The 25,213-nt window shown below is 44.7% G+C and overlaps 2 protein-coding genes and 1 long non-coding RNA gene across 3 annotated transcripts; 2 read left to right on the top strand and 1 right to left on the bottom strand.

The window, feature by feature from the left end:
* Positions 1-2,534: 2,534 nt before the first annotated feature.
* Positions 2,535-4,157, top strand: LOC114602103 (NTPase KAP family P-loop domain-containing protein 1-like). The gene has a single exon (XM_028739925.2). The coding sequence runs from the start codon at positions 2,535-2,537 to the stop codon at positions 4,155-4,157; it is 1,623 nt and encodes a 540-aa protein (XP_028595758.2).
* Positions 4,158-13,389: 9,232 nt separating this feature from the next.
* On the bottom strand, positions 13,390-25,213 carry LOC144328508 (uncharacterized). Its single transcript, XR_013393774.1, has 3 exons — positions 24,463-25,213; positions 23,129-23,207; positions 13,390-13,583 (listed from the first exon to the last, which is right to left on the bottom strand). It is a non-coding gene; the product is annotated as an uncharacterized LOC144328508 (long non-coding RNA).
* LOC144328280 (NTPase KAP family P-loop domain-containing protein 1-like) lies at positions 17,504-19,976 on the top strand. Its single transcript, XM_077930922.1, has 2 exons — positions 17,504-17,651; positions 17,804-19,976. Exons 1-2 carry the CDS (start codon positions 17,504-17,506, stop codon positions 19,885-19,887), a joined length of 2,232 nt encoding a protein of 743 aa, XP_077787048.1. The 3' UTR covers positions 19,888-19,976.

Genomic DNA, 25,213 nt, shown 5'->3' on the forward strand with positions numbered 1-25,213 from the left:
TAAGGGCCCACATTGGTTATAGTTCCACCTGACATGCATCTCACAGTGTTTATTGGTGTCTACAGCAGACATGTCCAAAGTCCGTTTCGGGGGCCTAATCTGGCCCGCCGGTCAGTTTATTTCCTTATTTAAAAACCTCAACAACTCCAACCCAATTTTTCAATCCTAAGAAAAGCTCAACAACTTGGGTTGGCCCTTTGGTCAGCCCCCACGGCCCTTCACTTCATCAAATCTGGCCCTCTTTGAAAAAAGTTTGGACACCACTGGTCTACAGCTTGGTCCTTTGGGTCAGTCAGAGGGTGTACAAAACTGCTCACTGAATCCAGTTCAGTCTCAGTCACTGCGCTTCAGTGCACTGGATGGGCAGGCGTTGTATGAGGTGGGATTGCCTCCTGCCCACATTGTTTGACCCTGTGCTGCTGCAGCATCCTTTTCAGATCCTGGTCGTTCATGTGGGTGCCACAATTTAAAGTTGCTAAAGGACAAAGCCCTTGTCACCCAAGCCTGCCTTGAACTCCTCTTTATTTCATGGCTATGGTTGCCATGGGACGCGGATGGCGCTGTGGGTTAAACCACAGAGCCTAGGACTTGCTGATCAGAAGGTCAGCGGTTCGAATCCCCGCGACGGGGTGAGCTCCTGTTGCTCAGTCCCTGCTCCTGCCAACCTAGCAGTTCCAAAGCACGTCAAAGTGCAAGTAGATAAATAGGTACTGCTCCGGCGGGAAGGTAAATGGCGTTTCCGTGAGCTGCTCTGGTTCGCCAGAAACGACTTAGTCATGCTGGCCACATGACCCGGAAGCTGTACTCCGGCTCCCTCGACCAGTAAAGCAAGATGAGTGCCGCAACCCCAGAGTCGGTCACGACTGGACCTAATGGTCAGGGGTCCCTTTACCTTTTTATGGTTGCCATAGGATGTGCCTACTTAAACTCCCTTTGTTGCTGCAACTACTAACCATGTGGTTTTTAAGATAATAATTTTTTCTGCTTTCTTTTTCCCCTGTGAAATGGGTTATAATTGTACAGTTGAAACCCATGAAGCTGTTTACTGCAAAGCCCTGGCAAAGTCTCTGCAAAATATCGACCCACCAGTGACAATGGGATTCTACGCACCATGGGGGAGAAGCAAAAGAAGGCTCCTAGATGAAATTGAAAGTAAGTACCATTGACTCGGAAAAGAATAATCAAAGCTGTATTTAAATATCCCAGAGAGGGATGCAGAAGGTAAGGGGTGTGGAGCTAATTGGCAAGGCATGGGATCTTTCTTGCAAAGAAATCCTGCATCAGAGAAGCTCAGTGGCTAAGGGCCAGGAGAACACCAGATTAAGTACTCAACACACAATTATTATTTTTAAGTCATACTTCCAGTAATTTGTTTAAAATAATGTGTGTACTCTATTTTTCCTCCACAGAGTTCGCCTTGTATCCCAACAAACCTGTGAGATGGGTTGGGCTGAGAGGCAGTGAGCTTCATGGCTGACCTATGAATTGCACTTTCTTCTCACAGGTCCCAGTCCAACAAACTAACTACTAACTCCACATTCTTTTACATTGCTGTGTCTCCATACCCACACCAAACTGGTATCCGGAGTTTTGTGATGCCCTGCTAAAGCACATAGTCTAGAAACAGACCAAATAAAAGAACAGATGAAAGAGGAAGTGGTCTCCTGTTCCAAACCAGCTTGTGAGCCGGTAGATTTCTGTTATTAAGGTTCAATCCCCAGCATCTCCAGTTAGGGCTGGGAATATTCCCTGCCAGAAAACCACTGGGGAGCTAATGACTGTCAGTGCAGGTAGATATGGAGCTATATATTCAGAATGCGGCAGCTAGACTGGTAACTGGGGGCGGCCACCGAGACCACATAACACCCGTCTTGAAAGACCTACATTGGCTCCCAGTACGTTTCCGAGCACAATTCAAAGTGTTGGTGTTGAGCTTTAAAGCCCTAAATGGCCTCGGCCCAGTATACCTGAAGGAGCGTCTCCACCCCCATCATTCTGCCTGGACACTGAGGTCCAGCACCAAGGGCCTTCTAGCAGTTCCCTCACTGCGAGAAGCCAAGTTACAGGGAACCAGGCAGAGGGCCTTCATGGTAGTGGCACCCGCCCTGTGGAACGCCCTCCCATCAGATGTCAAAGAGATAAACAACTACCTGACATTTAGAAGACATCTGAAGGCAGCCCTCTTCAGGGAAGTTTTTAGTGTGTGACATTTTAATGTATTTTTAATCTTTGTTGGAAGCCGCCCAGAGTGGCTGGGGAAACCCAGCCAGATGGGCGGGGTACAAATAAATTATTATTATTATTATTATTATTATTATTATTATTATTATTATTACTATTACTATTATTACTATTTATTACTTATTACTACTACTACTATATAGACCAATGGTCTGATTCAGTATAAGGCAGTTTCCTATGTTCCTAAGTGATGACCAGAAAATGACTGTGGACTGCAGCAGACTCATCCCACCTGTGATGATGAGTACAGACTGGTACAAATGTTGTGCTTCCCACTTTCTTTTACAGGCCACATGCCCACAGAGAGGGAGAAAAGTGGTGGAAAGTATTCCCTGCTTTCACTCATTTGGCGTATGATTTTTTGTTACCCTGCTTCCGGTTCTGAAGAACTCAAAGGGACGCGGTACATCTTCATCAATTTCGATGCCTGGGAGTATGTAGGATGTGACCACATCTGGGCTGGCATTCTTACAGCGCTGCTTGACGGAATCGAAGGGAAGAACAAAGCACTTTTTACAACTTTTATGATCCTTGATGGGCAATCTGTGAGAAAAACAAAGAGAAAGAAATGGGTTTTTAAAGGATGGGGGAAGCTCTTCATTCCTGTTATAACAGGTTTGGTTCTTCTTTTACTAGCAGTTAGCATGTTGATAAAGGAAGGTAATTTAAAGTCGCTCTTTGGATCCACTGCTTTAGTAGGGGCTATTCTGTTTATCGCTCCTTTCATACACGTAATGACCAAGTTCTACTTCACACTGAAAAAGAAGCTTCAGATAGAAATTGACAGAAATACCCTCAGTGCCAAGCTGGGCTTCATGCACTTTGTGAAAGAATTAGTGGGAACCATAGCGAATTTCCTCCAGTTCCTGGGATGGATAGAGAAGCGAGAGATCCGGGTAGTCCTGAAGATCATCAATTTGGACAAGTGCACTCAGGACAAAGTGGTGGATGTTCTGGATGCCATAAACATACTTCTTTCTGACAAGGATTCCCCATTTATCTCCATCTTGGCTGCTGATCCAAGCATCCTTGTGGAATGTATTCAAAGAGAAAAGAAACACACAAATGGTTACTTGTACTTAGACCGAATTGTGTCCTTGCCCTTCTCCCTGCCGCAGATGACTCCCAAGGACAAATTAAGGCTGGTCAATGAGATTCTGAAGGTGGATTATCATGCATGCTCTTGCGAAGAAAGCAACATCAAGATCACGGTGGTAGGTTTAGAAGACCCCAGCTGTAGTGACAAGTTAATTATCTGTAAGCACTTGATGAATAATGAATACATCCCAGGGAATTCTGCGCAACTGAAGAGGGTGGTGAACACAGTCCTGACCATCTTGTCGATCACCAAGGTGGAATCAGAGGCTCCCTGGAAATATGAGGAAAGAATCAGCATTGAAGAACTGATAGACTGGGTTGTTCTTTCCAACTGCTGGCCTTGCCGGCTGAGCTGGATTTTGCAATGTGAGGAAGATGCCAGACAGCAAAGAAAGCTTGAGGAAAACCAGAAAGTGGAAGCAGATAGAAAAGAAGGAAGCCGACTATGGAGGGAGGAAGAGGGAGATGGCAAAACATTACTGGAGATTTACAATGACAATGAGCCAGCACTGGCTAAGATTAAGAAGGACATAAAAAGACTTCTGGAACTGGATGGCGATCCTGATCTTTTCAGAAACTTCTTGGCCACCAGGTCCCAGATCACAGCAAAGTGGGCGAGATATCTGGCAAATTTCCTGGTCAGTTTGGATTTCTCTTTGAAAAGGCCATTTGAGTTGCTACGGGGCCTGAACAGCATAACAGCAGAGGAAGAAACAAGTCACCATCCATTGAGTGTCACAACAAGAAATCAAAATCCCAACAGTTTGAAAACACATATGCTTAGCAGCCAGGACTGCTGCTGTACTAAGCTGTACTAGACAGACCGGTGGAAGTTGTATCTAGATGGTAGTAGGCTGAGCTAAGTGATTTGATTATTTTTGCCTCTTATAATTACTGTAAATCCACAATTACTAGGGGGGTTACCACAGTTCACAAATAAAGCCAACATTGCATATTGTGGGATTACCAAAGCCATTTTTTCCCCAGAACTCTGCCCCCTTTCCACCCGCTTTTTAATTCACTTATTTTTTGCCACACCGTAAAGCTGAATATACACAAATTAAATGTGCGTAAGTTGTGGGCTTCCTGTACTTAAAAGAGTACAGGAACAAAACAATAAATTACCTCAAAACCACCAATATCCATGAACCGCAAACATAACCTCAACTAATACTAGTTTGCCATTTGGTAGAAACATTTAACAACTTTGGAACAATCCTGGTTTGCCAGTTAGGACGCGATGTCTGCTCTCCTAGCATTTCCTCCCCAAAGCACCTTTTGCTCTGTATCTTACAAAATAGACTCAAAGCAGGATTGGAAGGGAGGAAAACCCACCCCAAAACAGGCTGGATGTTGAAGCCTGGAGGTCTGCATATAGATTCAGGGTGAAGATGGAGACTCTGACTAGGTCAGGTATTAGGTTATAACTAGGATTTTGGGGGAAGCAGCAGAGGTAGATACCTACTTCTGAAAGCATTAGGCTTTAAACCTGTCGCCTTCTAGATGCTTTTGGACTCCTGACCTCCAGGAGTCTACTTCAGAGATTTCCAAACTTTTCAGGTTGGGAACACGCTTTTTAGACATGCATCATTTCGCAACACAGTAATTCAGTTTTACTAGCAAACCAGAGGTTAAACTAACCCCTTTCCAGCCCCGGGACAAACATGGGGAGCATTCACACGACACACCTACACACGGCGGCCAACGCACTGATGTGTCACAACACACAGTTTGGAAAGATCTGGTCTACTTTAATATTTAACTTATTTTATCTTTTATTATTATGCTGCTATCTGTTTCTTGAGATTATATTGTTGCTATTATTCTGTATTTTTATCTTTCATTGATTTATTTAAGGTTTTTATTAACACTTTTCAGGCAATCCTCAGTGTAGCTTACATTAAAAAAACCTCTTGTGTCAATAAAAATGTATCTTTATGTATCATTATTTAATAATAACAATAGTATTTCAGAGTTCAAAGCATTTCTTTATTGTCTTGGTTCCTCCTTGCAAAGGTTGGCTGATATTTATGTTTCTATTTATTCCAATTATTCATTAAATTTCTATCCCACCATTCCTCCCAAAGGCCCTAGGGTGACAAACAACAAAGCTGCAAAACTATAAAAATAAAAATATTTAAAACATCGATAACAGCTAAAAACATGTTAAATATACTAAGAACTGGGTAAAACAGAATCCTGGCTCAAGATGTTACTTTATATCAGACTGATGGGAAATGGTGAGGTATGAACCAAACTTCTTCTCAAGTAAACCTATAATTCTATAATCCATTCAAATATATTCAGGGCTATATGTTTAAGGATGGAAACCAGAGTGAGCGAAAGCAGGGGAAATATATCTTGGGAATACTTGATTTGATGTGAGGCAGTTGATTTGCTGTGGGCTGGAATATTATGCTGTTTGCTTTCACCTATGCCCAACTTGTATTTTTGTAAATATATCCAAATATTACCAACTGCCACCAGTCTCCAGTGATGTATCCTTCCTGTTGGAGCTGAACTCAGAAAAGCACCGTCCCTGAAATTTATTGCCATTTGGAATGCGGAACCTATAACACTAATGTGTGAAGGGAAAAAAAACTACAGGAAACCGAAAAAAGAAAAAAGAAAGAATGTGAAGGATGTCCCACATTCTATTTTGCGCTATACTTAATAAAGATATGCCAATCCAACCAACATGTGTTTTTTTGTTTCATTCCCCTTGATATTTTTAGTTTAGTAGTTAATTTTTCTATCAGCACCAATTGCCAATCTTTTAAATAAATGTCATAACCTATATACCGTACTTTTCCGTGTATAAGACTAGTGGTTTTTTTACTTTAAAAGAAGGTCAAAAATCTGGGGGCATCTTATACACGGATAGTGCATATGCCCATTTTCTAAATTTGGGGTCTCCAAAAGCAGGGGGCATCTTATACATGGGGGCGTCTTATACACAGAAAAATACGGTATATTTCAAATACATTTCAGTATCCAGCTATTACAAGCCATGATGCTAATAAAAGCTGGCCAATAAGATGCTTAAAATGCAGGTGCATGTTGTCCCCTATGTAAAGTTTAAATAAAGCCTCTGTATATATTTTCTTTCACAATGAACTCATTTAGTTAACAGAGTCTATGTGGGGTGTGAATCATCTCTCCACAGCAGTACTTTAAGCATGGCGTGGTCAGATGCCTCCTTGGACCTCTCTCTGCTATTTCCACCCTAGACACCAGACTGGAGGAAATCAGTATAAAATAGATTCTTGTGTGAACAGCATGCCTAGGAGAGGAAAATGTGTGATTATGCTCTCCATGCTGTAGGTGGCGCCAGGTGTCCACTATAAAGCATGTTCCTCAAAATGTTTAAGCCCAGTAAAAGGTAAAGCCGCTGCTTGTCCACCAGGTTTCTCTTACGCACAGCAACCCAGGCCTTGTGGGCGGGAAGGGGGGGTTGCAGTGATTTTTAGGAAGTCATTAGTTTGCACCAGGTGTCATATTGGGAAGACCCAGTTCTCTGAGTGCATGTTCTGGAAGCTGGGAAATAGGGGCAGTATAGGATTCCTTTTGGTGTACCGACCTCCCCACTGCACCAAGGATTCCCTGCCCGAGCTGCGTTAGGTCGTGGTGGATGTCCTCCTGGAGACACCTAGCTTGGTTGTCCTAGGGGATTTTAACATCCATGCCGACACGACCTTACAAGGGACTGCTCGGGACTTCGTGGAAAGCATGGCCTCCATGGGGCTGTCCCTGAGTAAGTCTGGCCCAACCCATAGCCGCGGACATGCCTTGGACCCGGTGTTCACCTCTATGGATGTTGGCGATCTGACACTAAGTAAAAGTGAAACTAAAGAAGTGCCATGGTCAGATCACTTCCTGGTGCAACTGGACTTCTCCATGACCCTTCCCCTCTGCAGGGAGGTGGGACCGATTTGGATGGTCCGCCCCCGCCACTTAATGGATCCAAATGGTTTCCAGAGAGTGGTAGGGGATGTTTTATCCCATGTTGATGGCCTTTCAGCTGATTCCCTGGTGGCCCACTGGAATGGGGAGTGTTCTCGAAGCTACTAGCATGAGTTTGACCAAACTGCAGGAGGCAGTGAAAGACAGGAGTGCCGGGCGTGCTCTGGTCAATGGGGTCACGAAGAGTTGGACACGACCAAATGACTAAACAACAACATTGACTGTTTGGCTCCAAAGCGCCCTCTCTGATTGCATGGAGCCCAGATAGCCCCGTGGTTTTCCACAGATCTAAGGGCAATGAAACAATTGCTGAGAAGGCTAGAGCGCTGGTGGCGGATAACGCATTCTGAAGCTGACCGTACACGGGTTAAAGCTCAATGTCGAGCCTACCAAGTAGTGGTAGTGACGGCAAAAAAGACTTTCTTCATCGCCTCTATTGCATCTGCAGAAAACAGCAGCAGGAGGCTCTTTCAGGTGGTTCGCAATTTAGTGGAACCACATGACCTCCTGCATTGATTTTGCAAAGTTTTTTGCAGATAAAGTCGCTCAGAATTGGGAAGAGGTAGACTCCACTGTGGGAGCAGGGCCGGGGCGGGAGAGTGCTAGAGTCCTGTCTAGTCAAGTTGCGTGGGGTCAATTCCAATCTGTTACGTCCGAGGATGTAGACAGGCTGCTTGGACGAGTGAAACCAACCACCTGTCTCCTTGATCCTTGCCCATCCTGGCTTATAAAGGCTTAAAGGCTGTCAAATGGCTGTTGACCTGAATTAGGGTTGTAAATTGAAGCACAGGTGACCCTGCAATAATTCTTTAACAAAGATGAGGCAACTGCCATCATCTGCTGGAGCCCCATGTGATTTGGATGAACCTGAAGAGGTGAATTGCATACTGTGCCCTTGATGTTTAAGCAAACAATTGGCGGGCCTCTTTATGGTGGGTTTCTTGTAAGTACAAGCACACCTGTTTTCTCCCTTTTTATAGCATTTAAAACTTTTGTTGTTGTTCAGTCGTGTCCAACTCTTCGTGACCCCATGGACCAGAGCACACCAGGCACTCCTGTCTTCCACTGCCTCCCGCAGTTTGGTCAAGCTCATGTTGGTAGCTTCGAGAACACTGTCCAACCGTCTCATCCTCTGTCATGCCCTTCTCCTTGTGCCCTCCATCTTTCTCAACATCGGGGTCTTTTCCAGGGAGTCTTCTCTTCTCATGAGGTGGCCAAAGTCTTGGAGCCTCAGATTCAGGACCTGTCCTTCCAGTGAGCATTCAGGGCTGATTTCCTTAAGAAATTAAAGGAAATTTCCTTAAGAAATTAAAGAAAAAGAAATTTCCTTTAAAACTTTACATCATTCAAAATAGTGCCCCAACCCCACAAACAAAGAGTTTATTTCAAATCAGTACCCACCCCACCATATTTGCCTCATATCAGATGGTAGCAACCTTAGCAAAGAGACTGTATATATCACAGAACTGTGTATTCAATAAATAATAGTAGAAACACAGTTATTGGTCAGTTTCACAGGGGTGTTTCTAAGGAAGAACCAAGGCAATAAATGAAGTGCTTTGAACACTGAAACGCTACTGTTGTTATGAAATAAGTAGATAATTATCAGACTGCCTTACAGGGTTATTCGCCAGGATGAGTCAAGAAAAATGCGTAATAGCTTGCCTGAGCCACAGCTGCTTCATCTAGCTCCTGTTCCTGGAGACCAACAAGACCTGTGATGAAGGGAGTGAGGAGTACGCAGCTGGGTGAGCAACTGACCACCCAAGTGCCAGCAAATGTGGGACTGAGGTGGGATGAAAGGCAGAGGGAACAGCCACAGTGACCTAACTAGAATTAGAATTTTATAGGAAGGAGTTGTTTGTTCCTATACTTTATATGCCGTCCTTCAGTGCAAGTATTTCCAGGGTGGATTACAGCAAAAAAAGTGGGGAAGGCAGAGCTGCCCATCATCTCCCAGTGGTCCAGCTGGGGTGTTACCCCTCTTGCACTGCCCCCACAGGACTACTCAAGAACCATCTTGCACTATGTAGGCCAGTGCTGGGGAGATGCAGCGGTAAACAATTTTTTTTTTTAATTCTCTTGGAGCTTGGTTCAATGGCTTTATTACATAATTTTTATTGATACTTGTCAGAGTGGTTGTCGGGAGCAAGTCAGCAATAACTCGCAGAGTGCCAGTGATCTGTGCTTTCTGAATCACAACCAAAACCAAACAATAGACTTTAAACTTTAATAACCTTCCCACCCACAAAAAAAATAGGCCACTGGGCAATAACTTAATTGGGACCGTCAAAAATGTTGTAAAATGATGTGCAAGGTTTTGAGTTCTGCAAAACTCTTCATCAGGTTTGATGGTACACAAGCAGGGTTGGAAGGGATCAGACCCACCCTCCCCCACCCCCAGAAAGAACTAGGCTGGATGCTGAACTCTTGAGGTCTGGATATAGACTCAATTTGAAGATGGAGATTGCAGATTAGATCAGGTAGCAGCTTATACCTGGCATAAAAGCAGCAATGGCTGACTCCCATATTTGAAAACGTTAAGCCTTGCTGCTATCCAGATCTGTCTTATGTATTAAGCCAGGTTTGGGGAAGTTGTGGCCCCCCCAGATGCTGTAAGACTCCCAACCCCCAAGAGTCCACAGGCAGCACAATGAATGGTCAAGGATGATGGGAGCTGTCATCCAGCAACAGGGCCACAGGCACCTCATCCCTGCCTTAAATGATACACATCTCCTTTAGGCAGAAAGCAGTTGTAAAGAGGAGAACAGATGTCTACATCATCAAAGCCGGTAATTAGATTTAGGTGGTGTATGGAGGGTGAAACAGTCAAATTGCAGCCAAATTGTATAGTGTTACTTAGTGATTGTTAGCTAAAGAGCACAGTTCATCTTACGTGGGATCCAGTTTAGAATAGAGATGACGACAACAACAACAACAACAACAACAACAACAACAACAACAACAATTTATTTATACCCTGCCTTTATACCCTGCCCTTCCCGGTTCAGAAAACCGGGCTCAGGGCAGCTAAAAACAAATTACTTAATTGTAATACAACATAGAAGCAACATAAAATGCAGTAGAAAAGCATGAATAACAATAAAATTCAAAGTTCAAAAATCAATTTGGGGGAAATCCATCCAATAAACATTAGATTGGACTAGCTGGCTAAATAAGTCCGACTCGGGCCAGCGAGGAGGCCAGGAGAGTATTAGCTGTGGGGTCCCAGAGTGGGTAATCTTCATAAAAGGGGAGGGGGAAGGAAGGGAAGGGAAGGGAAGGGAAATAAAAGAACAGGCTGAATTCAAATTAAAGGCCAGGCGGAATAGATCTGTCTTACAGGCGCAGAGAAAGGAGGTTAAATCCTGTAGGGCCCTAGTCTCATGGGACAGAGCATTCCACCAGGTCGGAGCCATCACTGAAAAGGCCCTGGCCCTGGTGGAGGATGCAGAACCAGTGGCTCTCCAGATGTTGTACCACAACTTCCATCACCCCATACTGTTTCGGTATTCAATAAATAATAGTAGAAACACAGTAATTGGTCAGTCTCACAGGGGTGTTTCTAAGGAAGAACCAAGGCAATAAATGAAGTGCTTTGAACACTGAAACGCTACTGCTGTTATGAAATAAGTAGATAATTATCAGACTGCCTTACGGGGTTATTCGCCAGGATGAGTCAAGAAAAATGCGTAATAGCTTGCCTGAGCCACAGCTGCTTCATCTAGCTCCTGTTGCTGGAGACCAACAAGACCTGTGATGAAGGGAGTGAGGAGTACGCAGCTGGGTGGGCAACTGACCACCCAAGTGCCAGCAAATGTGGGACTGAGGTGGGATGAAAGGCAGAGGGAACAGCCACAGTGACCTAACTAGAATTAGAATTTTATAGGAAGGAGTTGTTTGTTCCTATACTTTATATGCCGTCCTTCAGTGCAAGTATTTCCAGGGGGGATTACAGCAAAAAAAGTGGGGAAGGCAGAGTTGCCCATCATCTCCCAGTGGTCCAGCTGGGGTGTTACCCCTCTTGCACTGCCCCCACAGGACTACTCAAGAACCATCTTGCACTAAGTAGGCCAGTGCTGGGGAGATGCAGCTGTACACAATTTTTTTTTATTCTCTTGGAGCTTGGTTCAATGGCTTTATTACATAATTTTTATTGATACTTGTCAGAGTGGTTGTCAGGAGCAAGTCAGCAATAACTCGCAGAGTGCCAGTGAAGCTAACTCTCTTTATTCAAAGAAACAAAACAGCTCAGGAGGCCAGGCCCAGTGAGCACAGCAACTCTTCCCAGTAGATCTTGCCCCAATGAGGCAGTTGTGAGCCCCGCCTCCCCACAGCTCTCTAAGTCTGCTCCCTCAGGTCCTTCGCAAGCAATCTGAGACTCTGACACCTTGTCTGTCTTTGCTCCTCCCTCTTCATACCTCTCCTGGTTTTGGGAGACCAGGGAGGAAGGGAGCTGGTTGCAGCAAGGGGAGAGACCCCATGGCTCCTTCCCCAGTCTGCCTCATCTCTGCCTCTTGGCCCCTTCTCCTCTCCAGCCTCTGCTTCTGAACTGCTCTCTGCCACAGACTCTTCCTGCTCACTAAATGCTGTTGCCTCTCCAGGATCCAGCACCTACTCCTTCCAGTCTGCTCCCTCTTCTCCCTCTCATTGTCATCCCACCCCACCCTGGCTCTGAGCCTTCCTCCTTTGGGGGTTCCCCAGCCTCTCACCACTCCTCTGCATCCAGCCAGTCTATAACAATCTTTAAGACTTTTGTGTAAACCACTCCTAGCTTTAAGGGCTCCTGAGACAATTTACAAACCTGGTCCTTCAAGGAAGTGTAATCCCTTGCAGAACAGGATGTGTACCTAGTTTCTGGATAGGAGAACCATTCACCCAAATCACTTCCGTCTCATCAGGATTCAGCCTCATTTTACTGGCTCCCATCCAGTTCATCACTGCCTCCTTCTGATGGAATGGAGAGATAAGAGCTGCGTGTCTTCAGCATACAGTTGACACCACACTCTAAATCCCCAAACAACCGCTCCCAATGGTTTCATATAGATGTTAAATTGAAAGGAGACAGAATGGACCCTTGCGGGACCCCACAGTCCAAAAGCCATGGAGCCAAGCAACAATCTCCTAGTATTACTTCCTGGTACTGACCCTGCAGGTAGGAATGAAACCATTGCAGTACAGTACTTTCAGGATTGCATTCCCTTTGTCTCTCTCCCAAGAGAGGTCATCGGTCAGAGTAACCAAGACTGATCTGCTGCCAGAACTAGGTCTGAAACCAGACTGGGATGGAGCTAGATAATCAACATCCTACAGGCATACCTGCAGCTGGGTGGCCACCACCCGCTTGATCACCTTGCTGAGGAAAGGAATATTAGAGAGCAGACAGTAGTTCTCAAAAACCTCTGGATGCTGGGAAGACCCTCTTCAAAGTGGTAGCTACGGCCTCACTGTGCAAGGATCCTGTTCACACCTGTAATTCCCTGATGCTCCAGAGACTTTCAATAAACCTGAAACCATTGTGGCATCAAGTTCAGCATGGGTTCAGGTGATTTTACCCTAAAAGTGATTCACAGGTTTCTCCCAGCAGGCTATTGACTGTCAATGATACCACACCGATCTGGACCAGCCGGTTTACCACTCTAAAGAGCTCTGCTGGGAATTCATGCACACACATTGTCAGCATTGGAATTTCATTCTTGTGCCAAGTCTTCATGAGTGATATTTGACTCATTATGTCATTAACACTTAGCCAAGAAACAGACCCTTTCCTTAGAGAGTAGAACTCATGAGGTAAGTGTCATCTTTTCTGACCTAAGAGTTCCTCGGAAAAGACTCATATCCCCACCTCGAGGAAAATGCTAAGAAGGAAGGATTACCAGTTATAAAGGATAAAAACAATGCCTTTGTTCCTTTCCCTGGCTGCCAAGATCACTACCTCTAGTGTGGTTAGCTGTGCAATAGCTTGTTCCTTAATTTTAGTATGAGCAAGAAACTCATGCACCTGCTTCCTGTCAAGTCAAGTGATGAGTGACTCTCCTAATGCAGGGTGAAATTCCTATTCACTAATAACACATTAACGAAATGCTAATAGGATAATCAATAGCAGCTGTATAAACCAGAAACCAAAATGAGTACTGTATTAAAAGTCAAAAGTCCTTCATGCCACACTCCAAAGAGGAGAAAGTGTTCAATAAATGGGGTGATACCCACATATTAGTTCTTCTCGGTTGTGGTCAGAGTCAGACCCTTCCCTCAGTTGGTAAGGACACCTGGAGGAAGACCTCCAAGAGGATCACAAGACAAGGGCAGTTTAATATGAGGGGAAGACATTCCTACAAGACAGATCCCAAGCCATGTAGAGCTTTGAAGGGAAACATCAGCTCTGAACTGCACTCGGGGAAACCAGTGCAGTTCTTGAACAAGGGGGCAACAGTTTCTCAGTGCAAGGTACTAGTTAGCAGCAATCTAGCTGCTGTATTTTGCACTAAAAGCAGTTTCCAAACTGCTGTTTGGAAGGCACCGTAGTCTTCAAAAGGTAGCCCCACAAACAGCACATTACAGTGGTACCTCGGGTTACAGACGCTTCAGGTTACAGATGCTTCAGGTTACAGACTCCGCTAACCCAGAAATAGTACCTCGGGTTAAGAACTTTGCTTCAGGATAAGAACAGAAATTGTGCTGTGGCAGCGTGGCGGCAGCGGGAGGCCCCATTAGCTAAAGTGGTACCTCAGGTTAAGAACAGTTTCAGGTTAAGAACAGACCTCCAGAACGAATTAAGTTCTTAACCCAAGGTACCACTGTACAGTAGTCTGTTGAGGAAGGTTCTCTCTGCCCAGAGATGCTGTATTTGTAGGTTTGAAGAAGTTGAACATAACCCTCATTTTCTATTCTGTTTTCAAGCAACCAAAATCCAAGTCCCCAAGTCACTTTCTCATTGGTCTGCCACTGGGCAAATAAAGAAACAAATACCTTGATTCTGCCACAAATAATAGGGTGATTACTGAAAAAGTAGCTTATTTTGCTTGTGTGAAGAAAAGCTACACCTTACCAAGATATTACTAATGTTACATGAACTATCCAAATAAATCGTTTTAATTTGTGTATGATGGTTACTTTTATTAAGACCTAAGAACTTCCTGACAGTAAGAGCTGTTTGACAGTGGAATTTGCTGCCAAGGAGTGTGGTGGAGTCTCCTTCTTTGGAGGTCTTTAAGCAGAGGCTTGACAACCATATGTCAGGAGTGCTCTGATGGTGTTTCCTGCTTGGCAGGGGGTTGGACTCGATGGCCCTTGTGGTCTATTCCAACTCTATGATTCTATTCTATGGTGACAACAATAAATTACTGGCTTTTATGAACTGATAATTGTTTACTTTCTGTGAATCTACAGCCAAGCAAACTTCTCACCAAGCAACCTGGTGTAATCCAAGTTTCCTTTCATTATGTTGAAAGCCACTGCTCATATTGTGTCATGGTTAGCCACATCCCATTTAATATATAGTCTGTGAGATTCAGAGCCAAGAGTCAGTGTCTGGGGTTATTCAAGCTCCCTAAATCTGTGGCAAGCCTTCAGGTAAAGGATCCAAACAAGTCCATGCTCGTGTTGGTTTTTTTTCCAGGTAAGGTGCATTCTTTTTTAAGGCAAAAAAGAAGAGGGTGGGATTAACTTGCTTATCTAGAGATGATTTATGCACCTGCATAAATGTTATGGATCAGGGAATGCAGCACAGTCCCAAGCCACAAGAATTCCTACGTTGTCTAGCTTGGCTTTAGCCTCATGAATCTTCAGACCATATCCAAGGATTTCTATCCAGCATGACCATCATGTTTGTGGCTAATGGGAGTTGTACTACAAAACATCTGGAAGGACACAGATTAAGAAAGGCTGATCTGGGTGCTGCATTACCAGGGTGCTACTTGTTCCCAACTGCACCTCACCCATTGACCACAGGGGACAGTCAGGATCATAAATGCCAAAGAGATAATAGAATCACAGAACTGTAGAGTTGGAAGGGACCTTGAGGATCATCTAGTCCAACCCCCTGCAATAGCAGGAATATGTAGCTGTCCCATACAGGGATCAAGCCTGCAAGCTTGGCACCATGCTCTTACCCACTGAGCTATACAGATAATGCTTAAGTATCCTGGCTTTAACCAGCACCTTTTAAATGAGCCTGGAGATGAATGGGGAGACATCTAGGTATGGTGGGAATTGCCAGCATCCCAGTGTGATTTAAGCAGTATGGCCCACCACCACTTACCCTTCCTTTAAGCTAGTGCCCTGCCCAAAAATGTATTTATTCTATGTATTTCTTTTTTGACAGAGTTGAGCAGCTGCTGAAGTTGAGACGCTTTGCCACAGAGATGAATGATCCAGAGCACCAAGCACTGATGAGAGACCACGAAGGTGCATCATTATTAGTAAATCAGTTTTCTGCACTTTCCCCTCTCAGCCGCTCGGTCCACAGGGTTCTGGTAGCACTGGGCCTTTGTGGCCACTTCAGGAATGGGCCATGCTGTATTATTTTACTGTTGTTAGCCGCTCTAAGCCCGGCTTCGGCTGGGGAGGGCGGGATATAAATAAAATTTTATTTATTTATTTATTTATGAATGATGTGCCTTTACCCACAAACTACTGTGCTATTGCATGTTGGCACAGAGTGAGCTAAGCAGAGCAGGGGGCTATTTCAGCCCATCTCACCTCCCTCTTAGCTTCTTCAGATCTTTATGGTACGTGTGCCTCTGAGGAAGCCTTGTGGAGGAAAGAGAAATGACGTGTGGCAGCAGTGGTGGTATGAGTCTGTAGCCAGGCTGCTTTTGTTGTTGTTGTTTAGTCGTGTCCGACTCTTCGTGACCCCATGGACCAGAGCATGCCAGGCACTCCTGTCTTCCACTGCCTCCTGCAGTTTGGTCAAACTCATGCTGGTAGCTTTGAGAACACTATCCAACCATCTCGTCCTCCGTCGTCCCCTTCTCCTTGTGCCCTCCATCTTTCCCAACATCAGGGTCTTTTCCAGGGAGTCTTCTCTTCTCATGAGGTGGCCAAAGTATTGGAGTCTCAGCTACAGGATCTGTCCTTCCAGTGAGCACTCAGGGCTGATTTCCTTCAGAATGGATAGGTTTGATCTTCTTGCAGTCCATGGGACTCTCAAGAGTCTCCTCCAGCACCAGAATTCAAAAGCATCAATTCTTCGGCGATCAGCCTTCTTTATGGTCCAGCTCTCACTTCCATACATCACTACTGGGAAAACGGTAGCTTTAACTATACGGACCTTTGTTGGCAAGGTGATGTCTCTGCTTTTTAAGATGCTTAAGTTTCATGCTTAAGCCAGTCAGTGCTACATCTTCCCCGTGGCCCCTGAAGCAGGAGGTTCAACCCCATCTCATTCAGCAGTGGTCCCAGCACAAGGGGCAGGCGGTTAATGATGCCCCTCCCTGATCACCTTTGTTCAGATTGCTACTTTTGCTTTGATAGCGGAATCATCATAGTTCACTGTTGTCACCCAAGGTGTTTTCATGGCTAAGTGCGACATTAAGTCAGCCTTCTGCCTTCTGCAAATCCACTGTTTCATCACCACAATGGGAAGTTCCTCATTAAATAGCAGTTTGGGGCTGTTACAAATCGTGCCTTGACATGGCTGGGGGTGGATGTGACCTGTTCTGGTGCACAATCCTTTTGCATGGCTGCTGCATATACTACTGCTGGCGCTTTGGGTTTTGGCAGCAAGGATATACAGGCCATGGTGGACTTGACATTTGGAGCTTTCCAGCCTTATGTTAGGCCATCTAAGGGCCCACATTGGTTACGGTTCCACCTGACGTGCAGCTCACAGAGCTTACTGGTGTCCACAGCATGGCGTTTTGGGTCAGTCAGAGGGTGTAGAAAACTGCTGAGTTTGAGTTCAGTCTCTGACCTTCAGTGCACTGGACGGGTAGGCGTTGTATGAGGTGTGATTGCCTCTTGCCAACATGGTTTGACCCTGTGCTGCTGCAGCACACTTCTCAGATCCTTGTCATTCATGTGGGTGCAACAATTTGGGCTTGCTAAAAGGCAAAACCCTTGTCACCCAAGCCTGCCTTTAACTTCTCCTGTGGCGTGCCTCTTTATTTCACGCCTGTGGTTGCAATAGGAGGTGCCGACTGCAGCTACTATCCACCTGGTTTTTTAAAAAATAATATCTTTTTGCTTTCTTTCCTGTAAAATGGATTGTGATTGCACAGTTGAAACCCACGAAGCCCTTTACTGCAAAGCCCTGGCAAAGACTCTACAAGAGATTGACCCACCAGTGACAGTGGGATTCTATGCACCATGGGGAAGAAACAAAAGAAGACTCTTAGATGAAATTGAAAGTAAGTACCCCCAATTCCCATGGGAAAAGAAAAGCCCAGATAAGGAGACAAAATGTAAGGAGTGTGGAATAAACTGGGGCCAGGAGAAATCAATATTAAGTAATAACGGGTACAGATTAATATAAATGGTGTGCTTCTGCTTTCTTTTACAGGCCACATGCCCACGGAGGGAGAGGAAGGTGGAAGAAAGTATTCCCTGTTTTCACTCATTTGGCATATGATTCTATGTTACCCTGCTTCTGGTTCAGAAGAATACAAAGGTACCCAGTACATCTTCATCCATTTCGATGCCTGGGAGTATGTGGGATGTGACCACATCTGGGCTGGCATTCTTACAGCGCTGCTTGATGGAATCGAAGGAAAAAACAAAGCACTTTTTACAACATTTATGATCCTTGATGGGCAATCTCTGAAAAAAACTAAGAGAAGGAAATGGGTTTTTAAAGGATGGGGGAAGTTCTTCATTCCTGTTATAATAGGTTTGATTCTTATTTTATTAGCAGTTAGCATGTTGATAAAGGAAGATAATTTAAAGTCGCTCTTTGGATCCACTGCTTTAGTAGGGGCTATTCTGTTTATCGCTCCTTTCATACACGTAATGACAAAGTTCTACTACACACTGAAAAAGAAGCTTCAGATAGAAATTGACAGAAATACCCTCAGTGCCAAGATGGGCTTCATGAACTTTGTGAAAGAAGAAGTGGAAACCATAGCTAATTTCCTCCAGTTCCTGGGATGGATAGAGAATCGAAAGATCCTGGTGGTCCTGAAGATCATGAATTTGGACAGGTGCACACAGGACAAAGTGGTGGATGTTCTGGATGCAATAAACATACTTCTTTCCAACAAAGATGCCCCATTTATCTCCATCTTGGCTGCCGATCCAAGCATCCTTGTGGATTGTATTCAGAAAGAAAAGAAAAACACAAATGGCTACTTGTACTTAAACCGAATTGTGTCCTTGCCCTTCTCCCTGCCGCATATGACTCCCAAGGACAAATTAAGGCTGTTTAATGAGATCCTGAAAGTGAATTATGAGAATCCAGCTGCATGCTCTTGTGAAGAAAACAACATCAAGATCACGGTGGTAGGTTTAGGAGACCCCAGCTGTAGCGAAAAGTTAAGTATTTGTAAGCACCTGATGAATAATGAATACATTCCAGGGAATTCTGCGCAACTGAAGAGGGTGGTGAACACAGTCCTGACCATCTTGTCCATCACCAAGATGGAATCGAAGGCTCCTTGGAAATATGAGGAAAAAATTGACATCAGAGAGGTGATAGACTGGGTTGTTCTTTGCAACGGCTGGCCTTGCCGCCTGAGCTGGATTTTGCAATGTCTGGATGATGCCCGATACCGAAGAAAGCTTGAGGAAAGCCAGAGGAGGGAAGCAGATAGACAAGGAAGAAATCTGCTATGGAGGGAGACAGAGGAAGATGGCAAAACATTACTGGAGATTTATGATGACCATGAGCCAGCACTGGCTAAGATTAAGAATGATATCCAAAAACTTCTGGAACTTGATGGAGATCCAGATCTGTTCAGAAGCTTCCTGGTCACCAGGTCCCATATCACAGCAAAGTGGGCCAGATATTTGGCAAATTACCTGATCAGTTTGGATCTCTCTTTGAAAAGGCCGTTTGAGTTGCTACGGGGCCTGAACAGCATAACAGCAGAGGAAGAAAAAGCAGAGAAAGAAACAGTAGACGAAAAGGCAGCAAGTCACCATCCATTGGGGGGAGAAAGACTTTGTGCTGGCAATCACGCAATGTCTGTTCCCACCTGCCTTGCCCGACGCCCCACCTCTAGGAGTATTCTTCATAAGGAAGCTGTTCTGAGAGGAAGAAATGTGAGGGGGGAAAGACTCTGTGCTGGCCATGAGGCAATGGCTTTTTCCACCCGCCTTACCCGACGCCCCAGCCCTAGAAGTCTCCTTCATATGGGAGGTGTTTTCAGAGGAAGAATTATGAGGGGGGAGAGACTTTGTGCTGGGCATCAGTCAAAGGCTTTTTCCACCCGCCTTGCCCGACACCCCAGCCCTAGGAGTCTCCTTCATAAAGGAGCTGTTTCCGAAGGAAGAATTATGAGGGGGGAGAGACTTTGTGCTGGCCATCAGACAATGAATTTTCCCACCTGCCTTGCCCCACCCTCCCGTCTTTCCCAGACCGTGACTTTAAGAAAAGCAGAAACATCTGAGATGAGAGAAGATGAGTTCAGAAATATTTTTTTAAAATGAGTTGTTTCTCAACTTGATCCTTTTACAAGGTTTTGTATGTATTGTGGTATTTTATTCATTGTGAATTGCTGTTACTTTTACTGATTATGGTTTAGTAATTATTTATTGTAATTGTTGAGAGTGAATTTCTGTTTAATTATTATTTGCTGATACATAATGTTATTGTATATGTAATGGATTATTGAATGTTACTTTATTTGATATAAATTGTTTATTTTAAAGATATATTTTTATGATGACTTTTTTGTATTGGATCAAATTGATATAAGGTGTGTGTTATCTTTGTTGTATATTTTGTTGTTCCTTCAGCTTGTAAACAGCCTTATGTATGTTGTTGTTGTTTAGTCATTTAGTCGTGTCCGACTCTTCGTGACCCCATGGACCAGAGCACGCCAGGCACCTCTGTCCTCCACTACCTCCCGCAGTTTGGTCAAACTCATACTGGTAACCTCGAAAACACTATCAACTAACCAGCCTTATGTATACTAATATAGAAAGGCGGTATACAAATTAAAAGTGAAATGAAATCAAGAACAGTGTCACTACAGCAAGCCACAACCCAAACAGTTTGAAAATGCATATGGCTACAGGTGTGAGACAGCCTTCTGCAGTTGTGCTGGTCGAGGCTGATGGGAGTTGTAGTGCAAGACATCTGGAGGGCACCAGGTTGAGGAAGGCAGGGCTTAGAGAGTCGAAGGACTCTTCCACTTCTCATTTCTCAAAAGGGTTAAAAGCAGTGCTATTTTTCTAGAAAAAGAGATGCCGGAACTCACCATGAACACCTCCACTTAGAATGGCAATGGCGTCTACCTGAGGGGTGTCAGAACTGAGGGGTGTCAGAACTGAGTTCTAGTGAGTTCCAGGGCTGATAAAAAGCCCTAGTTAAAAGAACCAAACACAAAAATACCCCAGAACCACCAATATCCATGACCCAGAAATTAAACCTCAACCAATACTAGCTAGACATTTGGTAGACAATTTTAACAACCCTGGATCAATACTGGTTTACCAATTAGGATGTTAAGTCAACTCTCACATCATTATATCTCAAATGCTCCTATCTCTGTGTTTCTTACACAGGAGGCTGTCAAAGAAGGCATTAAAAAGCAACAAGACAAATACTTTTAACATGCATTGTTTTAAATCAGTAGTTAATATACCGAAATGGCAGAGCTTGAAACTCAGATGGGAATCTCCCCCACCAAACCCTGAAATGGCACTGCTGCATGTGTATCACTGGAAAAGGAAACACTGTGAAAATTAGGGGGTCTGTTGTCTTTTCGGGACCTACCTGAAGACCCTCTTGTCAATAAGCTATTTCCCAGTCTGCATTTGTATTGGGGTTGTTTTTGGATATTTTAATTCTTATTTGTTTGCCGTCCTGGGCTCTTCTCAACTGGGCAGGAGGAGGGTGTTCTAAAAGTGGGAGATATTGACAACAGCACATGGTCAGATCATTTTCTGTTGAGATTTATGTAGGTATAGTTAAGGCAACATTTCAGCACCTGTGTTTTTGTTTAGGCAAGCCTACTTAGATATATGGATGGTGATGTATTTTAATTTATTTTACTGTTAATCTTTCAATTCATTTTAATTACTGTTTTTAACTGTTGTTTACGATAATTTTAATATTTCTTGTAAGCACCTTAAAAGCGTCAATACAATAAAGTGGTATATACATTTTATTAAATAAACCAACAAGTGCTGGTGTGTGTGTGTGTGTGTATTGAAGTATTCATATTTAACTATAAATGTCATGGAACATAATGTTGGTGAATTTGCTCTCTGATTTCCAGGATTAGTAAAAGAGTGTTATGGGCTAGAATTGATATCTGGACCCAGCCCAATACACTTTGATGTTTGAAGCAGGTTATTAGCAGTGTTGAACATGCCAGAACACAGTTCCACCACCTTTTTTGGAGGGGAGGAGACAGGGCGGCTCTCGGACCTGTCAGAACATTGCGCCTCCTTCCCTAAGCTGGGCAAACGTTTTCTGAGCTTAGGGAAGGAGGCGTGAGGCTCTGACAGGATCCTGGAGCCCTGCTGCCTCCTTTCCAAAACTGGGAGGGCTTTAGGCAGGATGGCTCTTGGACCCCCTCAAAGCATCGTGCCTCCTCTAAGCTGTGCAAATACTTCCCAGGATTGAGGTAGGAGCTGCAAGCCTGTGCCCCAGCAGAATGTCGGATGGTATGACCCTGTGGTGAAAATAAGCATGCAGAGTCAGGTACTGAGAGTGCAGAAAAAGTTGTGGTATTGCCGCAAGTCATTATCATGCACCGTGTAATAACTATATACCAAGATCATAATGAAGTTTCAGTAGAACATGCATTTGTTTAACATATAATTGTTTCTCCTGGCCTCAGGGAAAATTTGTGCCCAGAGAGTACTGGCACCTTTTTTTTTGCAGAAACAAAGCACTGCCTATAAGATCCCCACCCCTCACCCCATTCCCATGTATAAATTCTGGCAGTTAAATCTGACTTCAGCTCCGGCAATGGGTCAGCATTCCCCACTGCATCCAAGGGCAGCAGGCTAACTTAGTGAGTGCAGAAGAGGGCATGTGGCCCTCCAACTAACAGGAAGAGCTGGAGGGGCTGGCCCTGCTTTACTCCCACCCGCAGCACATGCCACCTGAAGCAGTTGCCTCACTCGGCCAGATGATAGGGCAATAATAGAAATGGTGGGAATATGAAAATCATTTCAAAAGAGATTACACATGCCTTTTCTGACTGCTTCACCCCTATCCAGCACCTATGGGTGAGGCTCGAGATCTGTGTGTGCAGAGGACAACAGAAGCATTTTGGGAGAGGCAGAGAGGCACAGAGAGAAACAGAAGGAAAAGAAATAATAATATTAATTTATTATTTATACCCCACCCATCTGGCGGGGTTTTCCCAGCTACTCTGGGCGGCTCCCAACTGAATATTAAAACACAGCATTAAACATTAAAAACTTCCCTAAACAGGGCTGCCTTCAGATGTCTTTTAAAAGTAAGATAGTTGCTTATTGCCTTGAAGGGAGGGTGTTCCACAGGGTGGGCACCACTACCGAGAAGGCCCTCTGCCTGGTTTCCTGTAACCTCACTTCTCACAGTTTGGGCGATTATATCTTGGGGAGTGCTGGATCCAGGGAATTTGATTGTGAGGTAGTAAATTTACTGTGGGAAAGAACACTGTGCTGTTTGCCTCTTCCTGTGCTCATCTTGTATAATTGTGCATAAATACAAACATTGCAAACTCACATAAGCATCCAGTGATCTCTCTCTCCTTCCAGGAAAGCAGCACCCCTGAAACCTCTTGCCATTTCGGGAAGTGGGGCACCTGTAAAAATAATGTGTGAAACTCTGCAAATTGGTACAATTTATATTTGAAACTCTATGATTTATTTTTTAATGGAGACACAATTTAGGTTTTCTTTCCCAATGTAGAAGAGAAAGGTGCCCTGGTTCTCTGGAGGGACAGGAAACGGGGAGCAAAAAACATATTTGGTGTTAAGAAGGAAGTGGGGTCTTTGAATGGAGCCCAAATACATTTACAGTGGTACCTCGGGTTAAGAATTTAATTCGTTCTGGAGGTCGGTTCTTAACCTGAAACTGTTCTTAACCTGAGGTACCACTTTAGCTAATGGTACCACGCAATTTCTGTTCTCATCCTGAAGCAAAGTTCTTAACCCGAGGTAGTATTTCTGGGTTAGTGGAGTCTGTAACCTGAGGTACTACTGTATATGGTACACTTGAGGTTTTCATAGAATCATAGAGTTGGAATAGACCACAAGGGTCATCGAGTCCAACCCCCTGCCAAGCAGGAAACACCATCAGAGCACTCCTGACATATGGTTGTCAAGCCTCTGCTTAAAGACCTCCAAAGACGGAGACTCCACCACACTCCTTGGCAGCAAATTCCACTGTCGAACAGCTCTTACTGTCAGGAAGTTCTTCCTAATGTTTAGGTGGAATCTTCTTTCTTGTAGTTTGGATCCATTGCTCCGTGTCCGCTTCTCTGGAGCAGCAGAAAACAACCTTTCTCCCTCCTCTATGTGACATCCTTTTATATATTTGAACATGGCTATCATATCACCCCTTAACCTCCTCTTCTCCAGGCTACACATGCCCAGCTCCCTTAGCCGTTCCTCATAAGGCATCGTTTCCAGGCCTTTGACCATTTTGGTTGCCCTCCTCTGGACACGTTCCAGTTTGTCAGTGTCCTTCTTAAACTGTGGTGCCCAGAACTGGACACAGTACTCCAGGTGAGGTCTGACCAGAGCAGAATACAGTGGCACTATTACTTCCCTTGATCTAGATGCTATACTCCTATTGATGCAGCCCAGAATTGCATTGGCTTTTTTAGCTGCCGCGTCACACTGTTGGCTCATGTCAAGTTTGTGGTCAACCAAGACTCCTAGATCCTTTTCACATGTACTGCTCTCAAGCCAGGTGTCCCCCATCTTGTATTTGTGCCTCTCATTTTTTTTGCCCAAGTACAATACTTTACATTTCTCCCCGTTAAAGTTCATCGGTTTTACCCCAAGCTGGGCAATATTTGCCACACAGATTGGTGACCTCAAGCGAATGCTCACCTGCTAACACTTCCTGTCATATATAAATTGCAGCGAGATGAGAGCGTTGGTGTCCATGGCTCAGGAGAAATGGGGCACTGGGAGCCTAGCAGGGTTTATGACAACCCTGCAGTGTGGTCCAATACTACAAATATTATCTTTGTGGTTTATGGCAGCCCTGTCATATCACTGTAAGATGGTCCACACTGAACATGGGTCTCGGACCTGGAAGCGAGCAGCTTATGACAGGCCTGAACTCTTAGCCCACTGTTCATATTTTCATATGGCAGATTGAGCGGAGCTTTGAAATTAAAACGTCTTCTTCCTTCCTTCCGCACGTCAGTCACACAAGCGAAGCTTTCCTCGGTCCTAAATGGTCCTAAAACTGGAACCTTGCAGACGTTTTCTGTCACTCAACCGCTTTTTTCTCTCTCTGTACAGTGTAACGTACTGTACTTGGCACGCCTGAGGTAAAGAACTACAATCCCCAGCATGCAACGGGGCAGCCCAGAGCTGAGGAAAGGGATTGCATCTCCCAGAATGCTCTCGGGAGACCAATCAGAAGGGTGAAGGTACCCCGTTGAATACCCGATGGGTCACGAAGGACCTATCCTGATAAGCAACGTACCCGCCTCACTTCATAACGACATGCGCCTCGACCAATCCCTCTCGAAATCTGCCCGCGGAGGGGCGGCGCTACCGAGGAGCGGCAGCCCACGCGGCCTATCAGCGCCAGCCCCGCCTTCCGCGCCCGACAGGGGCGGTCTCTCCG

This window comes from Podarcis muralis, chromosome 7, assembly GCF_964188315.1.
Source record: "Podarcis muralis chromosome 7, rPodMur119.hap1.1, whole genome shotgun sequence".
NCBI lineage: Eukaryota > Metazoa > Chordata > Lepidosauria > Squamata > Lacertidae > Podarcis > Podarcis muralis.